The sequence below is a fragment of the Equus asinus genome, chromosome 13 (genome assembly GCF_041296235.1).
Source record: "Equus asinus isolate D_3611 breed Donkey chromosome 13, EquAss-T2T_v2, whole genome shotgun sequence".
NCBI classification, from domain to species: Eukaryota; Metazoa; Chordata; class Mammalia; order Perissodactyla; family Equidae; genus Equus; species Equus asinus.
In genome coordinates, this window is record NC_091802.1 from 21,211,004 (window position 1) to 21,232,587 (window position 21,584).

The following is a 21,584-nucleotide window of genomic DNA, read 5'->3' on the forward strand; positions in this document are numbered from 1 at the left end:
CACTTTTAGGAGCCACATCTGAGGCAGAGTAAGTGAGGTTTTGGCATTCATCTTAGGATCCTAAAAGCCATGTTAGCAGTCAGTTGTTCCTGCTCCTTCTGAGGGTCAGAGAAGGTTTAGGGTGGACGCCCACGGTAAGTGAAACCTCGGACTCCCGGGCGCCCCTCCCGACAAGGAAGGACAAGGTCTCGAGCCATCCCGCCAGGGCCCTCGGCTCTTGGCTGCGCTGGCTGCGTCTGCTGACTGAGCGTGTTATAGGACAGCGAAGAAGACAGACGAGTTCACACCACCTTCCTCTTCTCCAGCCTGATAATTATTCACGGTTAAAAAAACCCCAGCAGGTCACGAGCAGGAGGAAACTGTGAAGCCTGCCCCACTTCCAGACACCGTGACTTGGAGGTCAAGGCCCATAGATGGGAGTCAGAAACACTTCCCCCTTCAGACCGGTTCTAACCCTCTCCACACGGACACCTATAATCACCACCATGGGCTGGGGCCGCCCAGGTGCTTGGTGAGGCCTGTAGCATTCATTTTCTCATTAAAAACCTGCAGGACCTCTGCAAGCTGGGAACTACTATCCCCACTTTACAGACAGGGAGACTGAGGCTGGAGACGTTAACCTGTCCAGAGTCGTAGGGCCAAAAGAGCAGCAGCCCCTGGTGCCCGGCTCAGCTGTTTTGGATTCCACGCTCCCTCCGGAGGCTCTGGGAGAGACTGTTTTCCTCGCCTCTCCCAGCTCCTGGGGGCTGCCAGCATTCCTTGGGTTATGGCCGCATCTCTCTGAACTCTGCCCCGTGGCCCCATGGCCTCCTCTTTGGTTTCTGTCAAGTCTGCCTCTGCCTCCCTCTTATGAGGGTACCTGTGACTGCACTCAGAGCCCAGCTGGGTAGCCCAGGATGATCTCCTCATCTCTGGATCCTTAACTTAATCACGTCTGCAAAGACTCTTTCCAATAAGGTAGACTTACAGGTCCCAGGGCTCAGGACGTGGGGACCTTTTGGGGGTCATGTTTCAGCCTTCCACCCCATATCTGCCCATTCCTTCCTTCATTTATTCCTTCACAGACCTTAATTGTGTGTCCTGAGCATAGTGCTGGGAGGTAGAAAACCAAAAGAGAAATGACACAGTCCCTGCCTCAGGGACCTCGCGGTCACTATGTGACCTTTCATACCCACTTCCCAGATGCTCTCGATAAATAACAGGAGTGAGAGATGTCAGGACCGTCACAACAACAGCCAGCACTTCCTCCTGTGGCACTGTGCTGACGTTGACATATAGCAACTCACCTGACCCTCCCAAAAGCCTCATCCCCATCTGCTGGGTGGCTCCACAGTCTGTACTTGTCACCTCTCTGCCCCAACTGCTACAGGAGCACCAGGGAGAGGCAATAAGGTGGGGAGGGTGAGGTCAGGGAAGGCTTCCTGCAGGAGGTGCCACCTGCACCCAATCTGGAAGGACGGGAGTCGGCTGGAGGAAGTGGATTAGGGGAGGGGCGGGAGTGAGCAGGTGCCCCAGGCAGCGGGAGGCAGGAGGAAGCCATGATGCTCCCGGACAGGACTGAGGAGAGACGGGGAACAGGAGATGCCTGGGGCTGCCGAGTAGTTCTCAGCAGGGGATCGACCGGACCAAAATAGAGAATGGGCCAGAATCCCAGCCGCCCCTTCCCTGCGTGTTTCCCAGATGCGCCTGCTGAGGCTGCTGCAGCTGTTGATCACCTGGAGGAAGGGGAGGAGAGGGGCAGACTCCTGGCCTTGTCTCTCACCCTTCCCCCAGCAGGGCCTCCCCCAGGGGCCACTCCCTTCACCCCGAGGTGCCCAACTGGGCCCTGGTGTGGGTATTCTCCTGCCACATCTGCTGGGGCTGCACTTTGAGCTCTTGAGTCAAGGAGCTGGGAGCCCTGGGGTTCTGGTCCCAGGTCCACCTCTAACGACCTGGAAACCTTGTGAATCGCACCATCTTGGAGGGTCCTTGTAAGGGCTGAGCGGGCCCTTCTGGGCTCCCAGAGCCTGCGCACTTGGTCGTGGCTGCTCTCCTTTCTCTGTCCCCTGCCCCACATGCAGGTACCACATGGGCACTCAGCAAAAAGAACTGACAACCCAGAGAAGTGCCTGCGCAACACAGCCAGTCCCAAGCCCAGGTCTGGTCGGGGAGGCAGGCGTCCATCAAACCATCCCCCAACAGAGGGAAAGTGGCCTGGGAAAGCAGAGTCACGGGTGGGGGAGGGCCCCCCGAGGAAGAGACTTCGGCATTTGGCGTGACCCTGTCTTTTGGGAGAAGAACCACAAATCTGGTTGTGGGCTTCAGCCCTGGTTCACCTGGAATTTATTCACGCTTGGATCTGAGGCCCCACCTCTGCCAGCTGAGGTGGGTGAGGCCTTCCAGCTCCCCTGGTCCCCCATGTTGGGGGATCTGAGAGCCATTCCTGCAGCTCCCAACAGAGGGTGGCCCCAGCCCCTGCCAATCTCCCTTCTGTGCTGAGCCTCTGTGGTGAGAGAAAATGGGCAGAAGCTGACTTGGCAGGAATGACGATGAGGGTCCCAGGGGCAGGCAGCAGCACCCCGCTTCCACTTCCTACTCCCCCCGCAGGCTTGCTGGGCCCCCCGCAGCCAGCCTCTTCCCTCCCTCCGGCTCACACCCATCCTGTCCTTCCGCTTCCTCCTCCATTTCACGGGACAGGCGGAAGGGGAAGTCATGTCCAGATCCTTTGTCTTCATTAGCTCAAATCTTCAGTTGCCCCCTGTTATTATCCCCATTGTGCAGATGAGGAAACTGAGGCCTGAAAGTGTTAGTTTCTTGCTGAGGAGCATCCAGCCAGCAGGGAAGCCCACACTTTTCCCAGAACTGCCCTGCCCCCGCCCCCACGGCCTCCCCTTCCTGCTTTCCCGCATCGTGGACTCTCCAGTCCTCACGGTCACACGGCCTCTGCCCAGGAGGTGCTCCCATAGGAATTAAAGGGTCAAGGAGGAAAGCTCAAGGCCAGGTTCGCCCCCGAGCTGGGGCTGGAGAGGAGGGAGCCTGCTGTCCATCAGAGAAGCCACACGGTGGCCTCGGCAGAGGATGCATCTGGAGTTGAGTAGGAAGAACACAGAGGTAGCGATTTAGGCCCAGAGAGGGGAGGCCACACAGCCCACGTGCAGAACTGGGCCCCAGCCCAGCCGGCACTCGCTGTCGGTGCCCCTACACTGCTCTTGGCTCCTGTGGACGATGGGGCAGACACATCTCCTCGGGGCAGGGGCTTCCTCTGGACCCTCTCTTGCCTGGAGACCAGGGATTACAAGGTGATTAGAAGGGGATTAGAAGGTAAGATGCATCCTGCCCCGGAGGGTTTCCCAGCACGGCTGGGGAGATGGGCATCCTCCCCAGAGACTTATAGGACTAAGCAGGCATCTCGAGGAAGGGACCAGAGCTCAGACTAACAGTCAAGATCGAGTGCCATCAGGGGAGGCTTCCTGGAGGAGGAAACCTCTGAACTGAGGTGGAAAGCATAAGTGGGGTGGGCTTAGCAGAGGTCTGTATTTGAGCTGGGGGCAACTGGTGCTGCAAGGGCCTGGTGTGCCAAGCAAGAAGGCAGAGGGAGGAGAGGGGAGTCAGGCCAGGTCCTGCAGGGCCCCCAGCACGGCTGGGTGTCAGCATGAGGAGCTGTGGTGGAGGCTTAGGTGAGCACGACTTGGGGGAGGCTCAGGTCCAGGCCTGGAGGCTGCTGCCTGTCCTCAGGGCTGGGGTTCTGCCCTGAGCTCTGGGTGTGGCCCAGGGCTGCAGGCATAGGTGAGAGTGGGAACCCAGGGGAAGGAGGGAACCTGCCTCAGGCCTGGGTGTCCCCAGGCCCTGCAACAGGCAGCCTAGGGGGATGCACTTGCTCTTCCTTCCTCCTGCCCCTGGGCTTCTCTTTACCTCTCTGTCCCAGGGTCCCCGCTCCTCCTCTCTGCACCTGTTGTCCCCAGCCCGGAGCTGGCCTCAGAGTGCTGTCGGGCAGGACTGTGTGGTCCTGAGCCTGGAGACTGTACTTCCGAGGCAGCACAGAGCAGATTAAGAGTAGGGAGTCTAGGTCCATCCAGATTTAGACTGGACAGAAATCCTGGCGCTGCCTCTCACAAGCTCTGTGGCCTAGGCTAAGTATTTCAACCTCTCTGGGTCTCAGCTTCCTCGAAGATGAATGTTACAATGGAACACGCCAATGTAGGGAACACCTAGGACACACTGAGCGCTCAGTACTGCTAGGTACCCACAAATGGTAAGAAGGATGGGTTGGCCCTGGGGTAGGGGACTGAGGGGGGAGGAGAGGCTGTGGGGCTCCGGCGCGGGTGGTCCCTAGGCTCAAGGCTCATAACTCCATTCCCCAAAGGAGGGGCGGGGCCTTCGGGAAGCCCTGAATTTCCGGGCACTTGTCGCGCACCCGCCCTCCCGGTTTTCCAGGGGAGGAGCCGAGCTCGGAGACGCCGAGGGAAACTGAGGCAGCGGAGGGGCGGCGGGGGCGGCGCGCGGGGGCCGGCGGCGGCGGCGGGGGCGGCGGGGCTCGGGGGAGCGTGGCGCCTTTGTCTGCAGCCTCCGCGCCGCCGGCCCCGGCCCCGTCCCCGCGCGCCCGCCCCGCCCGCCCGGAGCCGCGGGGCTGCGGCGCGGCTGCTGACACGGCTCGGCCGCCGCGGGCGGAGGCTGCGCGTCGCCGACCCACGCGGGCGGGGATGGCGGCGGCGGCGCGGGGCCCGGGCTAGGGCGTCCGGCGCGGATGGCGGGCGGCGCGGGCTGGGCGGGCGCCCCCGCGGCTCTGCTGCGCTCCGTGCGCCGCCTGCGCGAGGTGTTCGAGGTGTGCGGCCGCGACCCCGACGGCCTCCTGCGCGTGGAGCGCGTCGCGGCGCTCGGACTGCGCTTCGGCCAGGGCGAGGAGGTAAGGGGGCCGCCCGCGCCCCATCCCCGGCGCCTCCATCCCTCCCCACCCCCCAGCCGGGCCTCCCATCTCTCCCCTCCCCTAGCTTCCCTGCCAGGCACCTGCCCGCTCCACCCGGCAGGCATCCTGCGTGTGCCAAACCCCTTACCCCTCCGAACTGAGGACCTGGGGCCTCGGGGCATCCCCTGCCCTGTGGGACTCTCGCTTTGCACCGTTCGCGCCGGTGCTGCGAGCATCACGCGGCGCCCGGGGTGGCCTCTGTGCCCGCCTTCCCTTCCCCGCAGTGCGGGTCCGGCTGACCGCTCTGCAACCCACAACCCGCTTGGGGTTTGCGAGGAAGGAGCGGTCCGAACCTGGCCTTAGGACCCCCCACCCCTTGCCACCCTGCGGAGACCAAGCCGCAGAGTCTGTGTGCGCGGAATTCCGAGACGTGATGGGGAGGCGCGCGCCCCGCTGGGCCCAGCTAGGGGCGGAGAGGACGAGCCCGGGCGCTCTGCAGCTCGCCTCCTTGCCGGCACCTGCCCAGCCTGGATCACAGACGGAGGCGGCTGCCTGCAGCCCTCCTCGATTGTCGGCCCAGCGCCTGGTGACCCCCGTTCGGGCTCGGAGGGGCAGGCCTGGCTGGCAGCTGGTCGTGTTGGCTGCGGCAGGCCTGCCAGAACCGAGCTTGCAGAACGGCAGCTGAGCAGCGTTTCCTGTGGTGGGCCCGCATCTATGGGGGCAAAGCAGGAGTTATGTTGGTTGTTAGCAGGGCTGGAGTCAGAGCCAGGTGCTGGCAGTGGGGTGGGCAGAGGAAGGTCATAGATCCCTATAGATCAGTGTCCTCTCATGCCAGGGCCACAGGGACTGGTGACTGTCTGGAGGGGAGGACAAGGCACCCACCTGGCAGGAGAGCATCCCCACCCTCATGCTACTGCCCACTCTGAGATGGTCGGGGGACAGAAGCCTTGAGTAGTGAGTTTCCAAGGCCACCTAAGGCCTCAGGCTCTGCATGGGGAGCATGGGCCACAGGCCTCAAATGGGCAGTGGCTGGCATTGTGTTCCTGGGTCAGCTCGGGCCTAGCATTCCAGAACATGGGAGATGCCAGGGCATGGCTGTGTTGGATCCGTGCCTCCCTGTCACCTTGCAAGTGGAAGATGATAATCATCTCTCCGTGGCACCTGGGCATGGCTGGGACCTGGGAGTGCCTGCAGCAGTAAATGGACAAGGAGGAGGCAGGTGTCAAGTTTGAGAACTCGGGTCCCCCAGCCCAGGGGACTCACTGCCGCACTTCTCGTTGGAGCCCAGCAAGTCTTCCTCCAGGCCCTGGCCCCCCAACCCCACCCCGTGGGGCTTTGCTCAAAGACGTTTCTTACAGCCGCCATGATCCTTATCCTTCCCCAAAGGCCAGCCAAGCCCGTCCCTCATTGGAGGCCGACTGAGCAGCCCCCAGCGTGGGGAGAGCCTGCGCTCCCTCCTGTCAGGACACAGGCTGCGGGGAGAAGATGCCTGGCTCTAGCCGGGACCTGACCTTCCAGAACCGTGGAGCCTCGGTTATGGGAGGGGCTTTCGAGCCGTCTGCCCAGCCCTGAGCCCTCAGCAAGTCTCACCGCCTTGTCCCCGAGCTGGACAGCTCCTGTTGTTAGAACCTTCTCCCTCAGACACTCTAGAGCCAAACCTACTTGTCACTTTGTCATCGGGTTCTGCACAGGGACTCATGTGGGTCTCCCTTCCACATGGCAGCCTTTGAATATTTGGAAACAGTGCTCCTGCCCCCTCCCCTCCTTCCACCCGCACCCTCCCATCTGCCCTTCTCCAGGCCAAATACCCTCTGTTCCTGAAGCCCCAGGCCGTTTCCATATGACCCAGCAGGGGCCAGCCTCTGGCTTCTGGCCCTGGGACTGCCGTCAACTAATTGTGTGACTCAGTTTTCCTAGTAATAGATCTAGGGGTTGGACCCGGAGACCCCCAGCACTGATCCAGCCTTTTGAGTGGTGCACCACTCTTTCCACTCATATTAAGTTTCTGGCCACTGAAACCCCCAGGATCTTCCTTAGAAAACTTCTTGGAGGAGGGTCAGCAATTTCTTTCTTCCTAAAATGTAAATCGTGTATCATTACAGTAGCAGTTTATAGGCACTACAGGAAATTAGAAATATGGACAAGCAAAAATAAAGTATTATGTTCCCGTCTCCCAGGGAACCCCACTGTGACACCTTGGTCACATCCTTCCAGAGCTGTTTGTCTGCTTATATGTAGATTTTCTCCATAAAATGAGATCATGCTGTGTATACTACTTTGTAACCTGATTTTTTTCCAGTAGATGATCAGCACTTTTCTGTGTCAATAAATTCTCATCTCATTTAATATGCAGACCTTATTCAGATTTCCTTATTTGGTCCCAAAATGTCCTTTTTTTTTTTTTTTTTTTGCTGTTTTGTTTAAACCAGCTTCCTCTTCAGAACTGTGCAATGCATCCTATTGTCATGACCCTTAGGTCTCTTATATTCTAAAGTGCTCTTTTTTTTTTTAAATTTTAATGATCCTGACTTACTGAAGAGAGAGGCCCATTGTCTGGGTCAATAATTTCTTAACTCTAAACCTGTTACTTGGACCTTATTGCTATTACATTTCCTCGTGTTCATTTCGTCCCCTGTACCAGACAATCGAGAGAATTTGAAATTCTGCGTCATTCACTCTCAGATGCTGTGCTGCCTGTAGGTTGGAGAAACGGGTGCTTTTTGTCTGAAGCCGCAAGGCTGATTGTGAACCCAGGGCAGGACCACGGACAGGGCCTTGCCGCCGGTCTGCTCACGCTGTGTTCCTGACTGAGCCCCACAGAAATACATTTTGCCTCCCTTCTCGCTACACACCACATTCACATATGCATTATAAAATAGGGATGTCCTTTCCACAGGTGGGGATCCCTTCAAGATGCTGTGCTCAGTTTCTATTTCATTTGTTTAAAAATCAGGTAGAGACCTTGATTTCCCAACCGCTCTGGGGGGGGGGGAGGGGGTCCTTACCATCCATCAGGTTCAGTGAACTTCTCAGAGCTGTTAGCCACATTTTACCAACTACCCCCAGAATTCCAGGGGGACCAGATTCAAATGCTTTGCAAAAATCAAAATACGTTAGGTTGCAAAGTAGAAAATAAATATCGCTGAGGCCATACAAATATCAATACATAATTGAATGAATGAATAAATAAATACAGGAGAATCTCCTGTTCAGAAGAAATTCAAATAATTTATTTAGATACTTCCCCATCAAGGAGGCGGGACACAGCTCCTTGCCCTCCGCGTCAGATGTGCACAGTGCGTGCCTTCTGCAGGGCACAGTGTGGGAAGAGGGAGAAAGAGCACCTTTGTAGTGGGGGAGCCTGACAGACACCCCTCAGCCAGGTCACCTGGGCCAGCGTCCACAGTGATAAGTCATGTAGACAGCATGTCCCCTTGATATGATGTGACGAGAAGGGCACTTCACCTCCATGATCTTCCTCCTAAACCCATAACCCAGTCTCATCATGAGAAAAACACCAGACACATCCCAACTGGGGGACAGTCTATGAAACACCTTATTAGGACTCCTCAAATTTGTCAAGGTCATCAAAACCCAGGAAAGTCTGAGAAACTGTCACAGACAAGCTGAGCCTTAGGAGATGTGGTGTCCTGGGTGGGATCCTGGATCAAGAAGAGGATGTTCGGTAAAAACGAAGGAAGTCTGAATCAAGTCTGGACTTTAGTTAATAACGAGGTTGCACGTGTATTAGGGTAGTCTCGATAGTCCCCTAATTTATTGACTTAGGAATCATAGTAGAAAAGAGAAGACAAGACAGTTTGAGGAAAACATGAGTGATGTCAGAGACACAAAGCTTGGCGTTTGAAAGAAGGTGAAGCAACACTGCCCGACCCCGAAAGTCTGTGATACTGCAGGGGTGGTACCCTTGTCATATGATGGCCCGGCGCCCTGAACCCGGATTGACTTCTGGCGTCTAGCTTTTTTTCCTACTCTCTCTAGGCCTTTGTTTACTCATCCATAAAATGGAGGTAATAATAGTCCCCATCCCGTAGGGTGATCGTGGGGCTTGAGTCAGTTACTGCCTGTGAAGTGCTTAGTCCGGTATCTGCACACAGTAGGCACACTGTCAGAATTGCTGCCACTCCTGCTATTTTTTAAACACTTGCAAGCATCCTTGAGAGGCTGTTCTGGGCTGGGGGTTTCCTGGGGGTTTCGGTCAAGATCTGCAGCCAGTCTCTGGTGTCCTCAACCCGCCCTCCTCGTCCAGCTCTGGACTTCCAGCCCCTCTTGCATCCATCAGCAGTCTAGGAATGGAAGACGCTGAAAGCAGCCAGAGAGATCTTGGGCCACATTCCCTGTTATGTATTCTTCTCCCTTTTCCAATCTGAAGAGCATTCCTGTTGCTAGAAAAATGGAAACAGAAGTAGCTGAGTGGTCTCTGCCGTCCATTCACATAGCACCGTCTCCTCTGGGCAGTGGGCTTGTCCTCCTGCCTGGATGGCGCTCCACACCAACATCCAAAAGGGTGTTGTTGGTTATTTGGGGGAGGTGACTCAGCTTTAGTTATCCTGTGACTAGTCTATCATTTTCCCTTCTTTGTGGCTTCCCCTGGATATGGCCACAAGCAACTGGGGCACCGTGCCTCCTTGTTCACATTGAGCAGGAGATGAAATAAGGGTCTCAACTGGCCTCTCTTAGTCCCCATGTCCCCTCTGGACTAATGGGTATCACGAGGGAGATGTGGCACTGCCTGGGTGTCTGAACTGGCAAAGGGCTTGAGGTGCTAGGATGGACCGAGCCTAGTCAGGGGCAAGCCCTGGGGCTGGGGTCCACCTCTAAGATCCTGGGCTGCCAGGGGCACGAGAACCCTGAACTCAAGCTGGGTTCTGCTCAGAAGGAGGGGGGATTAGATACTGGAGAAGAAGCAGCTGTGTGCCCCACATCTGTGGCTGGAGCTCGGGAGGTGGGCAGGTGACAGGAGGAGACAGTCAAGGGGAGGCAGAGCCAGATGAGGAGAGGTTCACCCGTTCTCTGTAGACGGTGGGAAGATCCAGGCAGCGAGATGGGATGTGTGTTCGAGAAAGAGGCTGGATCCGGGAGGGGACTGTGACGCCTGGGCAGAGAGGAAGAGCATCCTGACTCAGGTAGTGGCAGAGGCGGGCAGAATTGGCAGGGCCAGGAAGGCCTGCAAAGCTCCAGTAAGTGTCTCCTGAATGGTCGAATTGAAGGCTGTTTTGGAGAATAGGCCCCCTCTATGTGCCCCACTCTAAAGGGGACGTACTACAGACGACAGAGCTGGCAAAAGAGAAAGAGGGCCCAGGTTCTGCGAATCTGGCAGGAAAGGTGGGGGGGGGTGCCTGCGACCCCTGAGTGGGGAGCAGGACGGGAGTGGGCACAAAGACACTGTTCTTTCCTGTGTTTCTGGGTGCAGCCCTGAGCTGGGGTTGGAGGTCACTGTGGAAGCTGGGACTGATGCTGTGGTCCCCTCAGAGAGAGTGAGCACATGGCAGCAAGCTCTGGAGGGGGTGGGGAGCCCCAGTTGGGACACCCAGTGCCCTTGGGCCTCTGCGTGCCTGCACCGTGGTTTGGCTGTGCTGGGAGGAGGGGTGTGTGAAGAAAGCTCACGGGGACTGGTGCATCTTGTCAGACATTCTTGATGAATTTATGTAGCCAAACCTCTGTGGTTATAGCTTCGTTCTCAAGGCACTGGGTTCTAGAGAAGGAGGAAGCCCCAGGCTGTGGAGGGCTTGGTGGGGGGCGGGTGTGTCCGTGCCGCCCTTGTTGAGATCTGAATCGGGGGTAGAATCCGGCCTTCCAAACAGCAAGACACGCCCGGAGGGGTTTCAGTGGGTGGAGAATCTCCAAGCATAGACTGCGATCCCCTTGGGTGCCGGGCATTCACCCCGTGAAGTCAAACTTACCGCCTTTACAGGTGGGTGCCCAAGGGCCCAGGGGCACCAGGCTGGGCAGGCAGAGTGGCTTTCAGACCTGGCCCGACTCTGAGGCTCAGGAACTTTCCCCAGCACCAGGAAGAGAACCAAAGAAGCACAGAAGGAGAAAGGAGATGGGGCTGGGAGCAGGCCAGGGAGAGGAGCACCTCGCCTGCGGCTGTTGGCTCCAGAGGAAGAGCTAGGAGAGGTGCTGACCGAGGATTCCCGCCTGCCTCCCAGGACCCTGGGGGGGTGGGGGGTGGATGGCTGAGAGACCGCTTCTCCTTCCCCGGGCCGGGGCTCCCCCACCGTCTGCACTGGCCAACCCAGCTCAGGAGGGCAGTGCACATCTGGGGCTGCTGCAGCGGCCGAGTGCCTGATGGGTCCCACACAGGTGCCCCACTCCGTGCCACTTGGTGTGAACAGGAATGCCCATGTTCACAGGTCCATTTGCATGGGGTTGAGAGGGGGTTTCTGCGCCAGCCCTGGAGTGAGTGTGTGGGGGGGGCCTCCTTCACCTCCTGCTGCAGCAGCCCCTTTGTCCCATCCAGCCGTTGTCCCCACCGCAGGCCCTGAGCAGTCCCACCAGGTCAAGCGCACGCAGAAGGAGAGGCTGACAGCTGGCTGGGATTGACAGTCAGAGCAGGGCGAACCAGACCCAGGGTGAGATGGAGGGGAAAATGCCCGCTGGCCTGGAAACAGTGAATGTCATGCCCGGGTTAGCTGCTGTCCCCGACGTGATGGGGTGAGTGCCCTGAAATTTTTATAGAGTAGTCTTAATGGAAATACCTTTTGCGTTTGGTGCTTGCCTTAATACATTCTAGGATTAAACTTTTTTTTCCATTAACACCTTTATACCTACTATTTGCCGGAACTCTTCCTTCCAGGCACTGGGAAAAGGAGTGACCTGGTGCTTACATTCTGATGGTAGGGGATGGAAGGGGGCAGAGGGCTGGAAAAGGGAGTCACAATTACTATTGGGTGGTGTTAGGTCCTAGGAAGAAACATAAAGTACTGAAACAGAAACCAGTGGAAGATTTTTGCCCTTAGAATGACCGTGAAAGGCCTCTCCTGTCATGGATGGACATTCAGGTGGAGCCTGGATTGAAGTGGGGGCTGCACCTCGCAGATGTCTGGCGGCAACTGATCCAGGCAGAGGCAGGAGGAGGCCTGGGGGTTAGAGGCACAGAGAGGAGTGAAGGGAAAGGGCAGGGCAATGGGTGGGGGAATGGGGGAGGATGGGCGGGGGAATGGGCAGGGGGAAGCAGAGAGCGGTGGGGAGCTGTCGCCCCGTCCAGGTGAGAGATGCTGAGGCAGGAGCAGGGGAGAAGCAGTGGAGAAGTGGCTGGATTTGGGTAATGGAGCCCACTGGAAGCGGGGTATGACAGAAGGAGAGCGTTGGAGAATTTGGAGGCTGCTGTTTGCTGGATGGGGAAGACGGAGGCAGGAGGAGGGTTGGGGAGGAGTGAGGAGTTCCATGTTGGCCTGCGAACCTGAGATGCAACTGGCGCCTGAGTGGAGATGTCGAGCCAGCAGTGGATAGAAATGTCCAGGGAATGCACCCCAGCCCTGCTCCTCCTATCAGACCCTGGGCTCTTTCTCCCCTTTCTTCTCCCCTGGCCCTTAGGTCTCACTGCCCATGACAGAGAAGTTTACATGAGGGAAAAACAGAACCTGATGAAGGTGTGATTCGGCCCCTTTAAAAGCCAGGCTCAGGGGTGGGGGGCCAGGGACTCAGCTGGCCTGATTAGGGGCATCTCGTCTTCCAGGCCGGAAGACATCTCAAGACGCCCGTGTACCCACTAGGGTGCTGACTGTGCATCTGCCTGGCCTCGGGCTGAGCACTGCCCTTGCCTCCTCCTGGCATAGAGCAACAACTGGCTCGAGCTAAACTAATGGCTCAAACGTGCTCTTGACGTGACCGCTAGCCCCCTCCAGGGGCTCCCGATTGGAGCCACCCCCCAATTAGACTTGGACTCTTTGCACCCTTCTACCCCTCACTGTCTCCCCTCTCCTAGCATCTTCTCATCCTTGGAGGACCCACCAGGAGTCATAGCTTAGGGCCACCAACTCCCTGCAAACTGCCACCCCTAGGGTCACTGTGGAGGGACCCATTGTCACAGATGAATGCTCTTGGGGATAAGAGGAACAAAACAGCTCAGAATCCAGAAGTTTGTGTACCGGTGATCCAAGAGGAGAGTGGGCCTCCTGGTAGCCAGAGCCCAAACTATGTCTCTCAGGATCTCTAAGGTCCCTTTAGACCTGAGACCTTGAGGCCAACCCACGTCTCACTTGCTGTGGCACAAAACTCAGAGAAGATTGCCGGCTTCCTCCAAAAGCATTTACTGATTGCACATGGGCCTGTAGTGGGCTCTGTCCCCAGGGAGATCCCAGCCTAAGGCCAGTACCTGGACAGGGTAGACAGAGGGCTGATTTACCCCAAAACAAAAACCAAAAGGGGAGGAGAGGCCCATTCAGTGCTTGCGTCACCCCAGAACAGCCCTGCCAAGAGATGGGGACTCCCTGCCTCCCAAGGCAAGGCCATTACGTATTGACAAGGCTCTGGCTGAGCTCTTTTTCATACAATGAGCTAAAGTCTGTCTCCTGGAACTCCATCTGCTGCTCATCTTTCCTCTACCTATCCATTCAGCTACCCGCCTGCCCACTCAACAATGCGTCCATTTACACATCCAGTTATCCATCCATCTACCTGTTCATCATCCCTTCCATCCAACCATCTACTGCTCATCCATCCATCCACCCACCCACCCAACAACCCAGTCGTCTATCTACCTGCCCAACCACCCATCAACCCATCCATTGACCCGTCTACTCATCCATTCATTACCCATCCATCCATTTGTCCATCCATCTGTCCACCCATCCTTCCACCAGCCTCCCCAGCCTCCCTATCTATCCATCCACCACCCAGCATTTACTGAGTATCTACCATGCACAAGGCCTAAGCACAGATCCAGGGGTGGGGACTGCCATTTTCAGGAAGTGACAAGTATCTCTATGTGGTGAAGGCACAGGAAGGGCAGGAGGGGGAGAGCCCAGGCTGGAGCAGGAGTCAGATGGTAACCCCGTGGGGGGCTCAGGAGCTGGGACTGTGTGGCTGGCTCAGGTGAGTTTTGGATGGGCAGCAACCCCAGCACCTGCCCACCCTCATTGGAGTTAGCTGTTTTTATGACTTCTCACTTCCCACATGTGCCATTGGGTCTGGCAAGGGCTGAAGCCTTACTGAAAGAAGTGAAAGCCCAGATTATCTAAAAGGTGCTTATTCTGATGGATGGACCTCAGTTTCCTTATCTGTGAAATGGACGTCATCACCCCTATGTGTGGGACTGGTTTGAGGATCGGAGATAATATATGAAGACGTAGCGCAGTGCCTGTTGGCGTCATTTCTTCAGCCCACCTTCTCCAGGACCCGTGCTGCATCCCTGCTGCTCTCAATCCTAGGAGAGCCCCTCCCATCCATTTCATCTACCTGGGACTTTTCCAGCCGTGGACCTCCCCTGGGCAATGGCCAAAGTTTTTCCCGCAGCCACTGGTGACCTTCTGTGGCCAGAGGGGACGAGGGAACGATTCGTGCTGTCTGCCTTCGTATTTCTCTTTCCCTTTCCTCCTCACAACAACCCTGAGAATCCGAGAGATGAAGTGAGTTGTCCAGGTTCCCATCATCAGTGGAGGAGCTGGGACACGAACCCAGGTCTGTCTGGTTCTGAAGCTGCCTCCTTAGCTGCCTGCCGTCAGGAGTCCCAGGTTCTTTGAGAGTCAGGGGATGGGGAGAAAGATCAGATCTGAGTTCCAGAAATTTGACATTGGAGAAACCTCAAATCCGAGGCATCACCTGGCTTTCTCAATCTGGGGTGGTCTAGGTTCGAGGGATGGAGCGGCGGCTGGCAGGAGCCGTAATTAGGAGGTTTATAATCTGCAGGGCCGGCAGGCAGGCACTGCCAGGGGCCCTGGATGGGTCTGCAGGCCGGGCTGCCCAGCACTGTGCGAGCCGGGAAGATGGCTGCTATGGAAGGCAGCAGGTGCCAGCAGGAGCTGAGATGTTGGAGCAGAGAGAGGCTGCCTGCAACCGAGCCCTGAATTATGCATCTCTACCACTTCCTGTTCAAATGGTGGTGAAAGCGCCCCAGGAGGCGTGCATATCTCTGGCTGCTCTGTTTTCCTGCCAGGAGCCCTTCGTGATTCTCCGCAGTCCTGGGCCTGTAGGGCAGGGGCAGAGGCTGGACTCTCCAACTGGACACTCCCCCAGCGCCCTGTCCACATTCTTCAGGCTCCTCCATCTTCTTGGCCGGAGCTGCAGGCCCTTCTCAGCCGCGGAGTCCCTGTGGCCCCAGCTGGCCTTGACCCCTCATGCTCCCCGTCCCCTTCACCTCCCTCCAGAGTCTCAGTTCAGGCCAGGCCAGCTTTAACTTTCTCTCTGTGCCATAGAGAAGTGGTTGGGAGCTGGGGCCCTGGCATCAGGCACACCTGGTTTGAGACCCGGCTCTGCCACTTTCTAGCTGTGTGACTCTGAGAAGTTACTTAACCTCTCTGTTCCTCAGTCTCCTAATCTGTAAAGTGCAGGTAATATTAGCAACGTGTGTTAAGCCCTTAATGCCATGTGTGACACATAGTAAGTGCATAAGTGTCTGTTAACATGGCCATTACCACTAACTCTAGGTTTTCTGGGTGGGCTGTCCATTTTCATTCTCACGGATCTTTTTGAGCATCTGCTCTGTCAGGTTTGGTGGTAGAGGATGCAGTGATGAGCGTGCGAGGATTCCTTCCCTGAGGGAGCTCCCCACTGTGAGGTGGCGTTCTAAGTTAGAAATCTTGGTTAACCCCTGAGAAGGGCGGGGCGGGAGGCCTGGCCAGGTGTGGTTGGGGGGTGAAGACAGCAGATGCCCTCTGCCCAGAGGTGGGAAAGTCTCCCAGAGATGATTCCAGGGCCTGAGACTTGAGCAGAGTCCACCAGGGCGGAAGGGAAGGATGGCCGTGCCCAGCAGGAGGGAGGCCAGGGCAGAGAGGGGCGGGGCGACGAGGCCGGTGGAGGCCAGCTGGAGAGGACAGGTTGGATTTTATCCCGAAGGTTGAAGCAGAGGGATGACATGGCTCCGTCGCGTTTTAGACAAAGCCATCGGGAAGTAGTTTGGGGCTGGGGGACAGGAGGCCAAGGTGCGAGGCCACTGCCCCAGTCCAGGGGCACGGAGAAGGGTGTTCAACCTGATGGAGAGAAGGGAGGGTCAGAGAGCGGCTTCCAGGCCGTCTACAGGACTTCACAGTCTGTGAAGACACATTTCCTGAGTCTCCCGTGACCCCACTTAGGTGACTGGGTGATGGGGCCCGAGCCCAGGGGAGGGTGCCTGCCAGCTCAAGGACGGTCACATGCCTCCACAGCTCATGTGGCTCACAGGCCTGCACTCACTTTTGGGAAGCCTCCTGAGGGCAGCTGCTCTTTATTTTAAAATATTGTTGTCTGTTTATAAATTTAAACGACTTTATAGGACAAGAAAGCAAACCAGCAGTAAACTGTGTTTCTAGACCTTAAAATCCATGTCCTGTCCTTGGCGGTGACCGACGTGTGGCTGTGACCAGTGCCTATGAGCTGTTTTGGCCCCTTTCCACCTAACGCTGTTTCCTGTGCCCGAGTGCCAGACAGCGCCATGTCACCTCTCTGCTTAAACCTGGTCCCAGAGTTGGTCCTCGCGCCAGCCACTATTAATCTCTCCACAGTGTTGCATTCTGCCTGGTGAGCTCGCTGAGCCTGGCCCACCTGTAGGGATACCTGGGCTGGCTGGTCAACCCCTGGGTCCCCAGCAGCCTCTGCAGGGCCCAGCCCCTGAGCTGGTGCGGGCAGGGCGTAACCCAAAGGGAGTGGTGCTCCCAGATGATGCTCCCACAGAGTGGAGGAGGAGTCCTGGGCACCCCCAAGCCTTCCCCCTGCACTCTGTGCTGGGCTGGACCTCACTCAGTGCCACTGACTGTGCCCTGGGTCCCAGCCTGCCTGGCCTCTGTTCCCAGCCTGGCGCTTGGCAACTAACCAGAGGACTGGCCTAGTGTGGGCTTCTCAAACCCCGAGCCCCAAGTGGGCACTGCCAGAGACACCTGCTGCCACATCCTGGACACTCAGTGGGTAGAATCGAGAGCCTGTTTGCCTGTTCCTTTGGCAGAGGCATTTGGGCTTCTGGCCACTCTTTCTGGGGCCATCGATGGTCATTTATTTCTCCTTGTATCTCCTGCCCTTTCCCTCTTCTGCCGCCCACCAGATTTACCAAAGAGCAGATCTGCCCAAGGCAGGAGGGAGCCCCTTTCTTCACATCCCCATCAACGCTGAGTATTATTTTCAGTTTGTTTACGCCAGTTTAATGGGTGTGTAATAGGATTTCAGACTTGTTTACATTTTCATTTTTAATTGCTAATGAAACTTTGCCTTTTTTTCATGTTGCTATTTATTCTTATTTCCCTCTGCATAAACTCTTGTATCCATCTCTTCTGAGCACTTATCGAGGGGAATTTTTATTTTGATCTTTATATTTTTAAATGGGTTCTTTATATTTTTTCAGTGCCGTTTGTCATTTTTTTCTTACTCTGTTGCTTTCCTTTTTTATTTGTTGATCGCATTTATTACTCAAATGTTTTCCTACCTTTGAATACTTCTCCCCTTCAATTATATCGTGTCTGCCTTATTTCTAATTATATTTATCATTTCTATAGTAGTTAGGAACTTATTTCCCATCTTTAGCAAGAATAAATAAGCTATTTTGTTTACAACACCCAATTTGTACGAAGATTTAACTTTTACCCTTTGGGAATTTATTATGAAGTTTGTTTGAATTTATTTCTAAATGAGAACTGAATTCCATCAGAGTTCTGTTTTTTTCTCACACTTGATTTTGAAAATGGTACAAGAGAAAAGCTGAAAGAAGAGTGGGATGCGCACCCCACACTCTTCACCCAGACCCGCCCTGAGCACATTTACCGTCTTTGCCTCTTGTTTCCATCTCTCGTTGATCATCTAACCAGCTCTCGTCTATCTCCTTTAGTCTTGTTTTGTTTTGCAGGAGCATTTTAAGTAGGTGAAGACATCTTGACATTTTCCCCATAACCACTTCAAAGTGTAAGAACAAAGACAGTCTCCTGCCTGAACAAGTACCACCATCACCCCCAAGATTTCATATTAATGCAATGACATCATCTACTGTTCAGTCCATATTCAGATTCCCCAGGTGTCCTCAAAACGTCCTTCCTAGCTGCTTTTGTTTGATCCAGGATCCAGTCAGGGATCACATACTGCATCTGGTTTGTCGTACGTGGCTTTCATCTCCTTGAAATTAGCACTGTCTCTGTGTTTCTGGGCTTTCCTAATATTGAGATTTTTCTGCCATGGCCGGGCCAGTTGTCCTGTAGGCTGTCCCATAATCTGAATATGTCTGATTGTTTCCTTGAATTTTTGGCAGAGAGGTGATGGTGCGTACTTCTCAGAGCATCCTGTAAGGGGCCACGTGATGTCAGTTTGTCCCTGTTGGTGATGCTAAGTTTGATCAGTTGCTTAAGGCCATATCCACCTGATCTCTTCAGCATAATGGTGATTCCCCCTTTGTAATTAACAAGTGATCTGTGGAGTGGTACCTTAGACAGGGTAAATATTCCTTTCCCCCATAGCTTTTCACACAATGGCTTTAGCATCCGTTGATGCTCCTTGCCTGCATAAATTACATTGGTGGTTGAAAAATGGTGATTTTTCTAATTGTCTCATTCCTTCTGAAGTTGGAACGTTGTTCTGTAAAGACCTTTCCTCCTCCCCTTTTCTGAGTATCACTATGGACTCATGAATTCTCTTCTTCCCCATGTGTTATAATCCATTACCATCATTATCCTTTTTGATGTTCAAAGACTTTTTTGCTTTGTTTTTAACACAACATTATAAAATGTTGATCATTATTACTTGGTATAATATATTTTAAAATTGAGACAAGTCACCATCATTACATTACATTACGTACAAAAAAGCCTCTGCTATTCTTCACCATTTATGGATTTTTTTAAGTATGTAACACATTTTCAAGGTCTTTAATTAGTATTGCATTAAACTTATTAAATTAGAGAGTATTGCCATCATTACTATATACTTCTCCCAATAGGAGCCAACTATTAGCATTAAAAATAAATGTCTTACAATTAGGCTAAATTAATCTTTAATGTGTTTTGTTACTACTGAGGATGAAATACTTTTTTCCCATTGATTTTTTTTCTAAGCTGCATGTCACTAGCATATAGGAATGCAATTGGTTTTTGTAAATTTATCTCATATCTCACCACTGGTATGAACTCATTTATTACTTCCAGTAATTTTCTGGTTGATTTCTTTGGATTTTTCTAGGTCAGCAGTCATGTCCTCTTCAAAAAGTAATAATTTTATTATGCCTTCTTTTCCTATATTTATGAGCTGAGATGGGAGGCCCCAGCATTTCTAGAACTGGTTGGAACCGGTGGGCACTGGAGACGTCACCCTAACTTAGGAGGGCTTGGCAGCGATGTGTGTTGGCCCATTGGCCATGTGGTCCAGTTGCAAGTTAAGGAAAACGGGCTGGGAGGTGCCTGGGCTGCAGATGCCCTGGCTGGTCTCACAGACAGCATCCCAGACGCAGTGGTGAGTCCTGGAGAGGCCGAGGCTGGGGTTGCTATGGGACATGGTCTAATGTAGAGGGAAAGGGCTGGCAAGAGGTAGTCAGGTGTCCTGGCTGCGGATCAGGGGACGACTCCAGCCTCCAAAGGCAGGAAAACCAACCAGAAGCAGCCCAGCCTCGGGGAGGGACAGGCTGAAACCGGCTGAGCACAGATGACCACAGAGCTGGTCTTGGGCAGCCAGAAACAGCTGGTGGGTGGAGGTTGTTCCCTGCCGGCTGCTCTGGTCTTGGACTAGCTGGTGGAGCTGGTGGGTATGAGGGTTGGTGGGGCTGGCAGAAGCAGGACCCCATCATCCTTTTCTTCTTATTTTTTTAAAAAGAGTGACTGTCGCTTACCACCATTAAGTATGATGTTGCTCCCTGGGTTTAGGTTTATAGTCTTTAGCATATTGATAAAGACCAGCCCCGCCCCATTTTCCCTTTGTTAGTTATTCAAGACCAGATGATAAATTGTACCAAATGTCTTCCCAACGTCTATTAAATGTTTTAATGATGTTTGCTGTTTTCCCAGTTGATGCAAAGAATTATGCCTGGAACAGGGGAATCTCTGACTGGCAGATGCCCCTGGTCAGGTGTCCATCCCCAGAGGTGGGCCACCCAAACTACCCAGAATGCAGAGGCGTAGTTCCCCAAAGGTGAGTCAGGGCGCACCTTCCAGGTGAGGGGCACCCTGATGCTGGGCAGAGAGAAACTACAGATATGTGGGACAATCCAGCTTCTCAGTCCCATGAGTCTTCTGCATTCCCAGCCTGCCCCGGGGGAGCAGGGAGGAACAGTATTTCTGTGGTTTTCTGGGGAAACAGACTGCGAGGATGGAGCTGGGTTCATGCACCGCTCTGCCCCCAACACCTCGCCCAGGGTGTGGTGCATAACAAGAGCACAGTAATTGTTACTTGAATGACTGAGTGAGTGAATGAATAAATGAAGTCCAAGGGGACCAGTTCAGAACCTAGGAGCTTCAGCTCACTCTGAGCTCCACCCTGAAATTGTGTGATTTGTACACAAGTCCCTCTCCAGCCCTCGAGGCTGCCTGATGAAGGTTTGCGGGGGCAGGAGGGCTTTGTGGTCAAGGACTCGGGTTCTGGGGCTGGATAGGTCAGAGGTCAACTCCCAGCCTTCCGACTTGCTAGCTCTGTGACCTGGGATAGGTCTCACGGAGCCTCATGTGGGATGTGGGGATGCCGTGATGCTGTCCTCATAGGGTTATTGTGAGCGTGGGGTGAAAGGATGAGTGGAAGCACTCAGCCCAGTGCCGGGTGCATCTTTATGGGTGGGTGGTATTTTTATGGACTCTCTGTTGCTTTAGGGACATTTAGAAGAGGAAGTATGGCACTGGTTAGGAGCTGCGGCTGATGTGCCTGCTACTGCCACCCTTGGGGCCCCAGGTGTGGATGATGGAGGAGGAGGCAGAGGAGGAGGATGGAGAAACATGTGCACGCCTGCCCTCTGACGGGTACTGTGCTGCCACTGCAGATACAGAGTGAACTGCAAAGGTCACATCGCACAGCAGAGAAGAGTGCAGGCTCTAGGAGTTTGATTCCTGGCTCCGTCAGTTCCTAGCAGGTCCTTAACCTCTCCGTGCCTCAGTTTCCTCATCTGGAGAATTGGGTAGTAATAGAAACTACTTCAAAGTCTTGGGAAGTGTAGATGGATTAACTCATGTAAAGCTCTTAGAATAACGCCTGGCTCATAATAACTGCTTATGTTGTCGATTATTGTATCCTTGTCATCATCATCACCATTACTATTATTCCAAGGAGCTCTAAGCCCAGCAAGGGGGCTGACAGGGACCTATCATGCTCCTAGGGAGGTTGTGAGCACTGTGGGTTGAGTCTGCCCAGGAGGGGGTGATGGCAAAGCCCTCTGTATTCCCTGATGCTGCTGGATATTCTCCCCATAGCTTTGTAACTGCCTCCTGCCAGCCTCAGAGGGCACGTGCCAGGCTCAACGCCCAGGCCTGGGGTAGGTCCCTGTGTGTGAGGTCACCAGCCGCTCACTTGGGAGTCCCCTCCCAGCTCTCATCATCTGACTCTGGGGGAGGCCTTTGGAAATGCAGATTCCAGCGTCCACGCCGGCTGCCAGACTCAG

General features: G+C 54.7%; 1 protein-coding gene across 1 annotated transcript in view; it reads left to right on the top strand.

Moving 5' to 3' along the window:
• The first annotated feature begins 4,614 nt into the window (after positions 1–4,614).
• Positions 4,615–21,584, top strand: part of RAB11FIP4 (RAB11 family interacting protein 4) — a 116,309-nt gene continuing 99,339 nt past the window's right edge. Inside the window, exon 1 of the mRNA XM_044745174.2 lies at positions 4,615–4,882. Coding sequence (XP_044601109.2) covers positions 4,724–4,882 — 159 coding nt within the window. The 5' untranslated portion in view covers positions 4,615–4,723. The remainder of the gene's footprint in view (positions 4,883–21,584) is intronic.